We start from the raw sequence: 14878 nt of genomic DNA on the forward strand, positions 1-14878 counted from the left end.
TTAAACACTCTGTTTTAAACCCTTGGCGCAGCCCCCCCCCCCCCCATCCCAAGTAAAAATAAAGAACAAAACATCAGAATGAGATGATTTGATACCAACACATACACAACATGAACTCATGTTGAGCTTCCCTGTTCTTACCCACACCTAAAGTCACAGAGGGCAAAGGAAAGATGCTCCCATCTCATTCTGGAAATTGAAACATGTATTTGACACCGACCCACCCCCCCTCCCTCTGGGACAAGCCCTCTAGCAACTGCGGTGCAGCCCCAGAGAGCAGCCTGCTGTTTCTCCCTAGGAAGCCGGCTGAAGATGAGCGTCCCCCCCTGCATGGCCACCTCACTCAGGGGCAAAGCTCCATTTCATCAGATTCAGAGCGACGCATTCGGACTTCCAAGGGGAAAAGTGCAGAATCCATCAGATTCGCATTCACGTCGGCTTTGAGAGAGAAGCTGTGACCTGGGGCTCATCGCTGGGAGCTCCAAGTAATGCAGAAATGTAGAGGCCGGTGCATGACCAGCAAAAACAGAAGATCACTTGCAAGTAATCTCAGGAGGCCAAGATTTAGCTCCTCACTCGTGGGCAGGGGGGCAAAACAGTAACCAAAAACAAACAAACAAAAAAAAGCAACACCCTCTCCCCTCCAAAAAAAAAGAAAAAAAAAAAGAAAAAAAAAAAAAGAAAAGAAAAGCTAGGATTATCCTAGTCCTTTGGAGCATCTTTCCATCTGCAAGATCGCATCTGTTAGAGATGGCCTACCAGCACCACAGATAGGCTGCTTCTTGCATGACCAGAAGCCACCTAAAAACGGTGCCCCCGCTAGTTTCGCTAAGTGCCAATCCTCACTGAGAGGCATTGAAGTTCAAAGTAATACTTTCAGAAGTTCTGTGCTTCCAGAGGGACCTGCACCGCATGGCACCAGGCTAACCTACCACAAATCCCAGCAGAGCACACACATCTGCCTCCACATCACTATCCTGTTCTCGTTACACGTGCGTGTTCTGGCAAGATACACAACTTGTATTTACAGTTTTCACGTCTTTTTTCGCACTAAACCAATCCCTCTTCTGTCTCTCTGGAAAACCTTAAGCTGGCTGCAGTACAAGAGCGAGATTTTACTTTTGGTCAAAGTTACCACCCACAAACTCCCACCCCCCACCCCCCAAAAGCACCCCACAATTGTTTGCATTTAGTACCTGCCAGTCAGATGTAAGCTGTGTGGCTCACAGAGTGTCTGTGACCAAGCTCTCGAGTTTGTACTCTAGTGCAGCATTTGCTACAGTTATGGAGTCACTGCTGACGAAAGGAAGAAAAAAAATCCCAAACGCAAAGACCTTTCCGTCTCGTAAAGCTGCTGTCAGGAGGCACCTGGCTTCTGCTTGTGATCCTCCAGGACACAGGTGGCCACGTCCGCCTGGAAGTGCCAAACTACTTTCCTCAAAGTTAAAAAAAGAAACAAAAGGCCAAACAGGAGAACGCAGGACGATTTCCTCCTGCCTCAGAGGTCAGCGAGCGTGGTGCGAGCGCAGCATCTGACACGGATAAACGACCGATCAAAAGGGACTGCATTCATCCAGGTGCCTCCTGACAGCATTGGTGAACAGGCTAAAAGGGAATTTAAAAAGAGTACGGTTTCTGATTTGTCTCACTCCTTTTGCCTGTAGATCAGGCCAAACATCAAGCATGTTGGGAGGGGCACAATTTAAAGCAACACTACTCGACCAGAAAGCACTCATCAGCAATATACAATGCAAAATGACAGACAGCGATTCGTGCCCAAACAGAGATGGAAAGCAGCTTTCTGTGGCTTGTGACACTAACAGGGGTTTGCCCTTACCTGCTCCCAAGTCTGCACAGAGGCCGCTCTGGGCAGAAAATGCACAATGCTGCAGGAAGTCATCAATCCCACAAAGCTCCACAACTGTCAGTTTATGCATGTAAATTGGTTTTCTACAGTTTCTCTTAAACCCAAATCCACGCCTTACGCACACGCTGCGCAGCAACGCTGACGCCGCTGGATTTCCCTCACGCCATGGTGGAACACAGGTCACGGCCCCCTTCCGAGCTTGTCAAGTTCCAGAAGTTTCCAAGGGGGAAATCGAAGAGCATCTCCCAGCAGGCTGAGCTACAGATCGGGAGGCTTGGCAGCCCCACAGGTGACCTCTTCCGTATCAGCGGTACAGGACAGTGTTGCTAGCACCAGAGCAAACCCACTCTGATGGGGGACGCTTGTAGAGGCCTGCTCTTCACGGAGGTCAGAGCGCTTCTCCTTGTTTAGTGTTGCAGAAAACTGAGCCCCTCTCATCAATAAGCTGCTCCCATAATCAGTCTAATCCCTTTAACCCCAGCAACCTTCATCACAAAAGAAAAAAGTTATATATGAACCCAAACAGAAAAAGGAAAAAAAAAAATCATATTTACAAAGTTTGTACAATATACACATCTGATTTTCTATGGGACACACTGCGCCAGAGGAAAGAGGGCCATGGCTCTGAAACAAGTCTACGTATCAAGTGCTGTAACTACTAATGAAGACTCTTATGGAAACCAGTCTGTAGTGTTCTGCTAGAGCATAGGGCTTTTCTTATGGCTCCTGCAAAGGATGACAGGCTACTCTTTCCTTCTGGAGCTATGATGCTGCACCTAATCAGCCCAGATTTTAAGTTGGTTTCATTTTAAATACAGGTATTTACAGTGTGGGTGAACTGCAGATGCATATCAACTCCTCCAATCAAAGAAAAAAATTAAAATAAAATAAAGTTGAAGGAAAAAAAAAAAAGTAGTATTCCCAATACGATTCACCTCCCAGCCCTGGGCTTGAGTACTTGGGGAGGAGGAGAGGGGGAAGAGAGGGGAACTTTGACCTGAAACCAAAAACGGCTGTCGATTCCTTGGGCTGTCGGAAAGGTGATATTCTGAATGGTCTCATAGCATAAGGCACTTTGCACGAATAAGTAACAAGCTCTTTAGCTTAAAAACAGATGAGTAACCAGGGAGAAGTTGAAATGCACTCAGTCGACGGTTGAAGAATTTGAAATAGCTGACAAGCTCGTGTTCATCACGGTTCTTCTCTTTCCAGGGTTTCTCTTCTTCCCTTGCTGCCCCTCCCACCCAAAGACAAAAGAATTTAAAACCAGCAGTTAGTGCAACTAATGTTCAATCAGCACACAGTGCAAACAAGTGGAAAAACAAAAAGACATTCCTCCTTTTCTCTTCTTTCTTCCTTGCTGCCAAATTTAAAAAGAAAAAAAAGGCCGAGCTCTTTAGTCTTCATAGTTCCGAAATGAAAAGACGAAGAAAAACCCACAAAGAGAAGGGTATCCCCAAAGAAACGATGTGTCACAGATCTGGATCAAAGGGCTTCACCTTCTGGCATGCGTAATCAAAGCCTGCAAAACCAGACCAAAAACACAACCACAACACCCACAGTTAAATGGAATCTATGCAAACCCAGACCCTAGGTAATGAATCACACCGACTAGGTGGCAGCTCTGGAAACACAAAGGACATTTGAACAGCTCAACCCCATCCACAACTTCGCAGAAAAAGGTGCTGCTACTGCCCTACTGCACCTACAGAGCACAACTACCTTGCTGGCTTCCTGTCCCTCAGGAAACAGCAAACGGTTCCCCTGGCAAGGTCACAGCATTCCCCTTAAGGAAGGAAGCCAGCCAAGAGTCATTTCCGAGTTCGTCACCTAGGTTTGTGACGTGACTTACTTATGAAACACAGAGAAAGCAAAGCAGAGGCTGCAAGTCAGCTCAGCGGGACCAGCTGGGGCTGTCCTGGAATGAGCTCACAGAAGATACACAGGGACACCTGAATGCCAGCTACTGTTAAAACACTTCTACAGCTACTTTCTGGTTTTGTCACCCAAAAAGGATTTCAGCAGCTTTGTCAGGTTTCTCTTTAATTCACAACCTCCAGAACAAGCACACAAGAGAACAATTTCCAACCCAAACTGTCCGGTGCCTGGTCCTGCACTGTGTAGTGTCTGAACTAAAACCAGATCAAACATCATCCTGAAGCTGTTCGGCTCGACTGCGACCCAGGGCGAGTTTTCTTTTTGTCAAAGGCCTGTCCCCAGTAGTGTTTCCCGGGACAACAGTCAGAAAGGGCACATTTAGAGGAGTCTCTGACGGTGAAACCTCATTTTCTTCCAAAGCTATGCAGACGACCTCGAGCGGCAGCAAAGATGAACTACAGCTCTGCTACCTACTCACAAGTCCACTTGCAAGTTCCACGAACCAAAGGATGCAGAAGATGCAGCACCTTCAGCCTGAGCCTGTGCCCTCTAACGGGTGAGGTGCTTCAGCGTTTCTGCTGCACCTCTGTTCCCAAAGCTATCCATTTTCTCCCCTCCCCTTTTTGAGGGCCACCTTCCTCTCTGCCCCTCACTGATTTCTCATTTCGGCTAAGCAATACAAAAGAATTCCTTAGGTTGCCAGAAGCCATCCCGGCCTCTCCAAACACCATTTCCCCTGCCCCTTTCTCCCTCATTTTTGGTCTCCTTAGCATGCAGTCAGCATTTCAGTTCCAACACCTAAAAATGCCTCACCCTCCCCTCCCAGCTTCAGCACATCCCCAGAATTCCTTGGACCAACAGTCTCTTTTTCAAACCCCTGTTTTCACATTCAGAGCCTCTTCAGCTCATCAGTTTCCCCCTCCCCCTGCAGTAACATTGACACACCAGCTCTTCTCTCATCCAACACAACACCTATAGTCAGGAAGGCATTTACATACGCACATGTTTACTGCTTCTCATCTTCTACAGGTTCGCTGTGGTATTCTGCCACATACAGGCTCTTGTCAATGTTGCTTGGTATGGGCTTAATTTCAGTTCCCAACTGCTCCTCGATACTTTTCAGGTTGAATCGATCATCATAGGTGATCAAGTTGATGGCCAGGCCAAGATGACCAAAGCGACCTTGACAAAAAAAAGGTCAACTGAACTAAGTAACAGAAGGCTGATTGAAAAAGTCTGCCCACTGTGCAGTTACTAAAAGACATTCTCTGCTGATAAAAGCGAATCCAGACCCCACCACAGGTCTCTACAACTTTCACATCAGATTTTGGTAAGGAGTTTTGTATTGCTATAAGAATACAAAAACTCAGGAGGTTCAAAATGCTCTGACAAAACCTCATCGTTGATTACCACAAAAAAGTCCTCCACTACTACATTATGCAGGTCCAGCCCTTCTTCAGCAACAGAGTTCCTGAAAAAGCCTGAACTATAAAGGTCAAACACCCAGACCCCCTCTGCTCACTGCCTTCCTTAAGGGTGTATTTTGCTGATGTCCAGTTATTGGAAACACACCTTGGAGAAACACGCGCAGAAGAAAACTACACTTAAGCCACCACATCAGCTTAAGTTTTCTGTACAGAATCCTCCCAAACCGCAAACAGGAGCACTAGTAAGTTAAAGCAAAATATGCCTTCCCCTCCTTAGGCTGTTCAGGCCAGTTTCAAGACAACAGCCCTTTACTTAGTTATTCGTAAGGATAACCATCCGAGATGATACCCAAAATAAATTTGTCAGAAAAGAGGAAAGAAAAAAAAAAAAAAAATCAATGCTTCCTAAAATATTTGTCAGGAACAGTCATAAACCCCAGAAGCCAATTCAAGCCTAAGAAACATCACAGTCATCACCAAAGCTGCACCTAAACAGCATTTTCTTCTCACCTGATCTGCCAATACGATGGAGATAAGTCTCTGCCAGCTTTGGGAAATCAAAGTTTATCACCACATTCACAGCCTGGATATCAATACCTCGGGTAAACAGATCTGAAAAACAAGCCAGGTCACAAAGAGAGCTAATTTCGGTTGGATCAAATGTTGCCAGTGTTTAGGGTGGCAACATTAACAACGGTTAACAGTGGCTTGCACTGGTTTCCAGGTGCAAGTGTCCCCAGTGCCAAAGACAGTTCGCATACAATTCTGCTACGGATTCGTCTTGCTCTTGATCCCTTATAAACATGAGTAATATCAGAAGAATGACCAAAACACCAGATCTGCATTTCTATGCCAAAAAATGTGATTAGCACAAAGCTTGTTTTTTCCACACCAGACTGCTTCTGAGCAGGTCATCTTACACACGCATCTCCCCACACCACTGTGCACTGCCAATGTCACAACAGGCTTGAGATCTGAACTACATCCTGACCCACACAAGGCGGGGGATCCGCAGACACTGCCCAGACAGGCTGGACAACAGAAAACTCTGATCATACGCAGGCCATTCAGAACTATAAAACGTGTAAAAACACACAGCAAACAAATAGCACAGCAAATACCAGCACAGTAAAACAATTCACTTGCAAGTTGTACCTTCAGAAAAGACAAAAAACTACAGGGCTAAAGGAGCGCTGCACCCTGCTACCCTCAGGCTTGACAAAGGGAAATTAACAAAACATCTTGTTTTGGTTTAGTACCAATCAAGCAACCTCTTATATGTGGGCTAATGGTTAATTTGCTTTCTATCACAACCTTTAGAAAGAGGAAAATGTTTAGGAACTCTTACCAGTGCAAACAAGATTGCGGCATAAGCCATTTCGGAAATCATGGAACACACGATTGCGGTGCTCCTGGAAATAAATACAAATAGATATATAGATATATATAAATCAAGAATAAAACAAACAACCAGAAAACCCACACCCCTTACTTCCAGGTATGTTCAAGTTACAAACACTGACCTTCAAGCTCACGAATGCCTCCCCCTTGTCACCGTTAGAGTTAGTCTAGCTTCCATGCAAAATTAAAACAATCACATGCATCACTTCAACCTTCTGACATCTTTTAGTACACTTGCCAAAACAAAGGCAATGACGAGTATGAAGCTGGAGAGCACATAAGCTAATAGGCAATGAACAGAAACCTGTGCACCAGCAAAACTGCACTGGCATTTTTCATCCTCCATGCCAAGGCCACAGGTGCTCAGTGGCCATAAACCAGCCATGGCTTTCACCAAGAGGTTTGACCAAAGCCACCTCCCTGGCTTCTCAGATTCCCCTGCAGTCACAGTGCAAGATTTACTGATTGCAAAGCCAGGCAGGGCATGCAATCTGCTGAGCACTGGGGGTTTTTCCATTTGCTTTAAATCAGGTTCCTTCTCATCTGTGTCAGTTACGCTGTATGGTCTGCCACGGCTCCCCATGCTGGCAAAAGCAAGGCAGAAGAAACCAGAACTGTGCCTTCCAGCCACGGTCTGTGCTTACACTGGACTAACTAACCTGACCCAACACACTCTTAGATACAAACTGACCAGCTACACTCTGAATGGTCTGGGAAGAGTCTTGGTGGGGGTGAGAAGGAGGGTAGCCTAAGACCAAATCAACATGTTTCAATTCTCAGAGAACATGCAAATTCAAAGCAAGCATGAGACTCAATTCAGCTATGCAGCAAAGCCTGGGGTGGCGCGGAACAAACCACTGGAGACTTCATACTCACCTGCCTCATTTTAGCATGGATATAGAAGCAGGAATAGCCCAGCTGGGAGATCTTTTTGGCTAGCAATTCAACCCGTTGAGAGGAGTTGCAGAAAATGATCGACTGGTTAATCTGGAGCTGAACATATAAATAACGTGCTCAGTAAATGCAGCATTTTACTAACAAATAACCCAAAATGAGGCGGGTTGGAACTGGATGACCTTTAAGGTCCCTTCCAACCCAAAACATTCTATAATTCAACGATAAGACGTAAGTTTAAATCCCTCCCAGAAAGCAAGCAAAGCAGGTATACGCTGCTGGTAATTCACACGGTCTCTACTTTGTACAAAGGTGCAGGACAAGAAGCGCTTGGTTTTAGCTTCAGTGAAACAGCACATTTTGACAAGCAAGAAGTGTTGTTCAGCAGTCTCTTTAAGACTGCCACTCTCAGTCTTATTCGTGTTTCCACAAGGCAAAAAGCCTTGGTACGTTTTCGGCCCAGCCCTACCACTTACCCTGGAGAACAGCGTATTTAGGCAGTGTACTTTCTGACGCTCAGTTACGTAGGCATAGTACTGAGTAACTCCCTTCAAGGTCAGCTCCTCCATCAGATTAATCTCGTAGGGTTTCTGCAAATGGGAATTCTGAAAAAGAAAGATAACGATAAAGTGAGCAGATCTGCATGCAAAACAACGGAAGTGCTTCCCACCCTCCAGCACATTTAACTTCCTCCATGGCAAGAATTCACGACCTCACCACTCGCTCTTCGTGCTACATGTGAAACGGACAGGGTGGGTGAAATTTCACCAAGGAGTACTTATAAATGTCCTGGTACCAAGGTGATCGAGTGGGCTGAACAGAGCACCTCCCGGAAGCGAATCAGCACGGATGGAACTAACTGATGTACCAAGAGGAAAACGGCACCTCTTAGGCAAGAGCCATGCATTCCTAGCTCTTCCATCAATGCTACTGCGGGTCAAAAATAATTTTCAAGCTTCTGTCCTAAATTTAGGCTAATTTAGATGAAAGCAGTGAAGTTTGGGCGCATTAAAAAAACCCCAAACAACCGAGCACTGACAGCCACGTGCCATTCATTCACACACTTCACATGCAGCATCACCACCATCGTGCATATATGAAAGCATTTGCACTCACCATGAACTTCTGTACACTCAAAGGGAAAGTGGCTGAGTAGAGCAAAATCTGTCTGTTTTTAGGTAGCGTGAGAATAATGTCTTCCATTATTTGAACAAAATCTTGAGACAGCAACTTATCTGCCTGTAACAACAGAAGTAATAAAGAGCAAGTTAAACTAACAGTGTGAGAATCCAGACTTCTGGTAGTACCATACAGGGGTAAAAACACACTAAACCAGAACATCAGGAGCCTTATGGTGGGATCATCCCCTTTGGAACACATACCACTCCAAAAGATGTTTGCCTTAGCTGCTGGAGACAGGATTCATCAGTAAAAGGAACTTTACCCTCTCTTGGTTTTCAGCACTTGGCTTTAAACGTAATCAAGTTCAGGAGAACCGAATGGCATCTCAACTGAAAAGTTATCAGGGTTCTTACCAGAGCCCTCCAAGAGTTTTCACGCAGCTGTTTTCTCCACCTCTCACTCAGAAGCCCATACGCTACTGGATGTTCGTGTATCAGTTTTACACATGAGCACAGCTCACTCCTTATGAACTGAAACCACATGAAATGTGTTCCTTCCTTTCAGAACAGACTGTTAATCTATTCTTCAGGAACAGCAAAGACAACAGGAAAGGCAAATACTTCCTAAGCTGTTTTCTTAAAAGATTCATGTGCAGAAAAGTTCTTCTGCCAAACGACCTTCTCAAAAATACTGAGAAATGGATGAGCTATAACCTTACAGTGTCTCTAAGCAAAGTTTGATTTGTTGCTGTGCATAACGAGGAGACTCGCTGAGACACATCATTGCTTTAACTTGGTATTAAAATCCCAAAACGTTTAACATGAGCAACTTGCCTCATCCAATACTATCATCTGGACATGCTCAACTTTTGCTACTCCTTTCTTGATGAGATCGAGAATTCTCCCAGGGGTAGCTATCACCACATGCACTGTAAGGTTAGAAGAGAAAAAAAAAAAAAAAACAATGGTTAAGGCGACTGAATCAACGTTTCTGGCATTCATGGCCATGTTTCATACAAACAGTTTGAGAGAATGAGGGCATACAGACAGTGAACGAGAAGTACTGCAGTCTGTTCTGTAACAGGCAAACAGTAACAACAAGCAGAAACTCCACTGCCACACTGTAAAAGCCATGAACAAACAGCAACTGAAGTGCAGTAAAAGTGCTCCGACCTGTATCATCAAGCCTCATTATGTCATCTCGCAGATTGGTTCCTCCCGTTGTTGCCATCACTTTGGCACCTCCCATGTGTTTGCTGACTTGGATACAGATTTGACTGACCTGCAGGGCTAGTTCACGGGTGGGAACAATCACCATTGCTGAAAGTTAAAAGCATCAGCGAGAGTTACTAGAAGACACTGTACCCAGAATGTTAATCCTCAGAGGAAACGGAGCCTTTACACACGCTAGACTTCAGCAGTTTGGGAAGGTCTGCTCTGGGTATCCTGAACCAGACCTAGAAAGTGCTTACAACAAGGCAAATTCTGTGCAAGGGTTCTCCGCCCCTCAACATTCCTTTTGTGTGAGTCCCCTGGCCAGCACACTGACTTCTCACTCCAAATCCACTTCCCAGGGCAAAACTATAAAGTCTTCCACTTCGAGCAACTGTGTGACTTTTAAAATTCCACCTCCCCTGCTCCCCGTTAACTTTCTTTGAAAGTACAAGCAGATAATCTGCGCTGCTCGATTCTCTTAACCAGTTTTAGGCTCAAGTCTGCTACGCAGCAACCAGCACCACTTCCTGGCCGCAGCTAGAGATCCATCTCAACTGACCTTGTATATTGTCCTTCTTTAAGTCTAGCCGTTCAAGTAAAGGAATGAGGTAGGCTCCACTCTTGCCTGTTCCATTTTTCGCTCTAGCCAAGATATCCCTACCAGATAAAGCAATGGGGATGCTCTCCTCCTGAAAAGCAATGAGAGAGAGGTAGTGTGTAAGCAATCGTAAGCCACACTCACCAGTACTGTGTGAAATATACTTCTCTAAAGCAGAAGTTAGTCCCATCTCTAAGTCACCCACTGCATGACTTAGTGGCCCTGGGGGGAGGGCAGGAATCTCTTAATGCTCAACTAAATCAAGTTCTCCCGTTCACAACCCCAGTTCTCCCAGATCACAACAGGAGTATCCAACACTTAAGTGTGATTAAGAATTTCAAGACATTTATAAAAATTAAATGATGCTTGTAAGTAGTCTTAAAACTTGTAGTAGTCTCCTAACCTGAATAGGAGATGGTTTTTCCCAGCCCATTTCAAAAATTCCCATCAGCAACTCCCGTTTCAAACAGTAATCTTCAAACTCGTTTCCTTTTGTGGAGGTCACGTCCTGGAAAAATCAGAAAAAGCACTTCCATAAGATTAGGTCACACAGACTGGTCTGACTCAAGGAGAAGCTGCATATACAGGAAGACCACAAAGCTCACCCAGGAGCTCCCACTAATCTGTGCATATATCATACAGTGGAGAAGGAAACATTAACCTTCTTGTAGCCAAATACAGTGCTGTGAACTGTCGTCTTTCAATCTGCCTTCCGACAGACACTGACAATTAGCCCCATGCTGTAACACCAGTACAGTAAGACAACCACAGCAAACTCCATTTTTGAGCTTTCTGAGAGAAGCCTCTCTCCTAAGCAGCAGTAGAACCTAATTCCCCATTGAAAGCAGCAGGTGCTCAACTGTTTCAATCTTTGCATAAGACAAGTATTTTGCCACCACAGCCTCTCCCAGATCTTTTCTTTAGTATTTATTCAATTTGGTATTTATGCAATTCAACCATCCTTACCGAAGTTTTGATTCTCAAATCCTTTGGAGGGAGTTTTAAAGTCTTCTTCCAGTCATCACCAGGTCTAGATCAAAAATCAAATTAAACCAAGTTAAAAAGAAATCTGGTTTAACGATTTTATTTTGCAGCTTTTCTTTCATAGATGCAGCGGTGAACGTGTCATATCTTCACCTCCTGAAAGCGCCTACACATATGAGCTCAAGCCTTCTCTGAGCTAAGCAGGATGCAACAGGCAGGAAACTGTAAGCAGAGAAAATCAGCAGCCTGCCAAGCGCACAGAGAATTTGTGAAATTTCAATCCAGTCATGATTCAAGTCCCATTTTTAGGGCACTGAATCAATCCAGCTGAACACACATTTAAAACTGAGCACTGTCTTAGTCATATGACAGAAACTGACAATAGTAAATCCACATGAGAATATTTCATCACTTAAAAAAGAAAAAAATTCTCTTGGGAACATCCAATCTTAACCTGTGAGTAATGCAAGAAGATAAAAAACCACCTTGGGGGAGAAAATTAGGTAAGCACACGCTCCACTTGTTGAGCAACTGCTGGCATCTTTTGCTCTCAATGAGATTTAGACACCCATCCTCTCTCGAAAGCCACTGTACAGAGAGGAATAATCCCTTCTCTTCCCCAACCCCAGGAAGTCAGGAGTGAATTTTGATGAGCTGAAGTCATCAGTTTCATTAGAGGCACCCATTACAAATAAAAACAAAAAAACAAAGGAACCAAACCAAACTGGGAAGGAGTCAGGCAAGCTAGTGTCAGACTCCGAGTATTCCTTCATGCTCTCTCTGACGACAGCTGGCATTTCCCTCACAAATCATCAAGCAACAAAATAAAAGAGAATGTTGTTCACAGGAAACAAACAAAAAAAAGAGCACGTTACCATACAATCCAAGCCTCTTACATCTCGGGATTTCCAACCAGCACACTCACGTTTATTAGCACACTTCCAAAACCAGTTTGATGGCAGTAGGGTATCACAGTGGTACCGTATTAGCTCAGCTCAGGCTCTGATGAATTAAAGCCAGAGCGTTGCACCAAGGAGAGCAAGCTCTACTATTTAAAATCAATGACAAAAGATAATGCACTTTAAGGAATTTCTCACCGCAAGAAAGAACTGCGACAAACGACAGCACAGCACATACAACTGCACTCAGACTAGGTGGCATTTCCTCCTCGGTCTTAAGTTTCAGATCAGTTCTTTCCCACTGCCCAACTCCCCCTTGTACCACTCGCAATGAGCAAATAAACCCAGGCTGCTGCTGGTGCTCAGTGGGCTACGTCTGACAAGCGGCTGCACGTCCTGAAAGCAAAGCGTCATGGGCAGTTACAGCTTGCTTTTCACAGTGCACACCACAGGACACTTCTAACCACCAAGGCCATAAAACAGCAGCAGCAAACTTTTCAACACAGAAACACAAGAACACTTCCCATACGTGACTCTGAACCGTGGCAGTCGACAGAAACACTTACTTAATAGCGGTGGTCATAATCTGTGCTTGCTGTTGGGTGCCGTTATTGATTGTGTTGGTGTTTTTCAGCTGGTTCATCTGTTGCTGAGTTTGTGTGCCTCCACCTCCTGGGCCCCCGCTGGGTTTTACAGGGCCTCTCAACTGCCCATTCTGACTGGATAGACCCATTATAACAGGGTTCTCTGTTCTGGCCGTGCTCATGTTTTTAGTTTTAAAGATGTCTTTTTAGACTTCAAAACTTTGAAAGTCAGTACAGAAACTGTAATAACAGTTTATTAGACTCTCCAAAACGAAGAGATAAATAAGTCTTGCTCAATATATGAGTCCTTTATTGCAATGCAGGCAAGCACCTGTAAGTCACTCAAAAGTAAAGTAGTAACTTGCTCTGATGCACTGTGGATCAACTTTTTTTTTAAAAAAAAGCCCTCTAACAAAGTTGAGTTATATCAGAATTCACTTGGTTCAATCTGAAAGAGAAGCAGATGGTGACAATTAGTATCTGGGGGTTTAGCTGTGGAAAGCACATCAGTTTACCTTTATAGCTTAAGAATCACTTCTTCCAGGCAGCAGCAACATTTGCTTTTCTGTTTTCTCGGGGACAATTTCCAAGACACTCACTTCCCCTTTCCATAAAGCTGAACCCACCACCTTCAGTCACCAAAGATTACGTCCCCAGGAGCTGTACTTTCAGCAGCATTCCAGTTAGTAGCTGCTTGAAAAATACTACCTGCGCCACCATCCCCCGACATAAGCATGAATTGCATCAAGTGCTTTGCTGGTTTTTGAAATTCCCCCACTTATGGGACACAGCAAAACAGCCCTAAACCACTAAGCAGTGTTATGCACAAGTACGTGACAGGAAACAAGACCTCAATGTCAAGTGAATATTCCAGTTAGAACTGATGAAAGCCTTAAGTAACTCTGCTCACTCATTTCGCTTCAAAAGAGAAATACAAATTGTGTTATTTCTTCATTACAATAAAAACAAACAAACACACACAAATGAGAAAACTCCCCACCAAAAAAGCTTACCCTCCTCCAACCCAAAAAGTTAGTTCGCCAGCTTTTAAATTGGGTACTAATCTAACACCATTCAAATAGTGAAACTAACCACCTCATCAGGCTGAACCGACAGCAGCTTCCTGTTTTGTTAAGTGTGAGTGACCAGGCCTGAACTGAAGCAGTGAGTAACATCCATTTACACCAGATACCCAGCTTCCTGCTTCTGTGTCCTGCGTGACATTACCTTCCAGCTGTCAGTAACCACTCAAGTGCGCTCAAAAGATAACATCTGAACACAAGTTAATACCACCCGAGTATACGGGAGGAAGATCAGCAGAAACTTAGAGCTACTACAAAGTCTGCACCTTCCACAAAGTAAGCATGGACCAGAGCTGAAAAACTCCTTACATTGATACAATAGAGCCAAGACATTGCTAGTCCAAAACCTTGGGAAGTAAGAGGAATTTGGCTGGCCTGCACAACTTCTTCTCACAGCACGTCTGTATCTTGGGAAAACGCAAAGGAAAAAACAGCGGACTCCTACTTCCAAAGTTCAGCATCCACAAACCCCACGCAGTTCCCCAGTGAATAAAACGCACGTTCAAGAGCATTTCAAGAGGGCGGAAAAGAATTCAGACTCTTCCCAGACGTCCCAGCTGTTTCTAAGCGCACCAGTTTCAGCTTCATGCAAAACTTTACAGTTTGCCAACTGTAAGAACCAGGATTTTTCACCGGTTATTTTCCTGGCCGGAAGCACTGGTCCGGGGCATCTGGGAAGAGATTTCTGCTGCCCACTAACTTCGTGAAAATAGGCCGAGTCACAAAAGCCACCAGGACCGCCTAAAAGGCCCGAACACCAACGCCAAGGAGTTCTCCGATATCGTAGGACACGCACCCCCTTAGTCCCTCGCTAGTAACTACCCTTTGGAAAGACAGACTCAAGAAGAGCGCACGGGCTCATCGAGCCCATCTTCCCGTTCCGGGACGAGAAGCGCCACCATTTCGCAAACCGAAGTCCGACGGCAAA

General features: G+C 44.9%; 1 protein-coding gene across 1 annotated transcript; it reads right to left on the reverse strand.

Moving 5' to 3' along the window:
• Window positions 1-2876: 2876 nt before the first annotated feature.
• Window positions 2877-13317, reverse strand: DDX6 (DEAD (Asp-Glu-Ala-Asp) box helicase 6). Its single transcript, XM_010009167.1, has 13 exons — window positions 12851-13317; window positions 11368-11431; window positions 10805-10909; window positions 10363-10492; window positions 9762-9908; window positions 9423-9517; window positions 8584-8706; window positions 7944-8072; window positions 7450-7566; window positions 6521-6584; window positions 5683-5784; window positions 4748-4927; window positions 2877-3389 (listed from the first exon to the last, which is right to left on the reverse strand). Exons 1-12 carry the CDS (start codon window positions 13048-13050, stop codon window positions 4752-4754), a joined length of 1452 nt encoding a protein of 483 aa, XP_010007469.1. The 5' UTR covers window positions 13051-13317; the 3' UTR covers window positions 2877-3389; window positions 4748-4751.
• Between the last annotated feature and the right edge of the window lie 1561 nt (window positions 13318-14878).

The sequence above is a fragment of the Nestor notabilis genome, unplaced genomic scaffold (genome assembly GCF_000696875.1).
Source record: "Nestor notabilis isolate BGI_N333 unplaced genomic scaffold, ASM69687v1 scaffold23872, whole genome shotgun sequence".
Lineage (NCBI taxonomy): Eukaryota > Metazoa > Chordata > Aves > Psittaciformes > Psittacidae > Nestor > Nestor notabilis.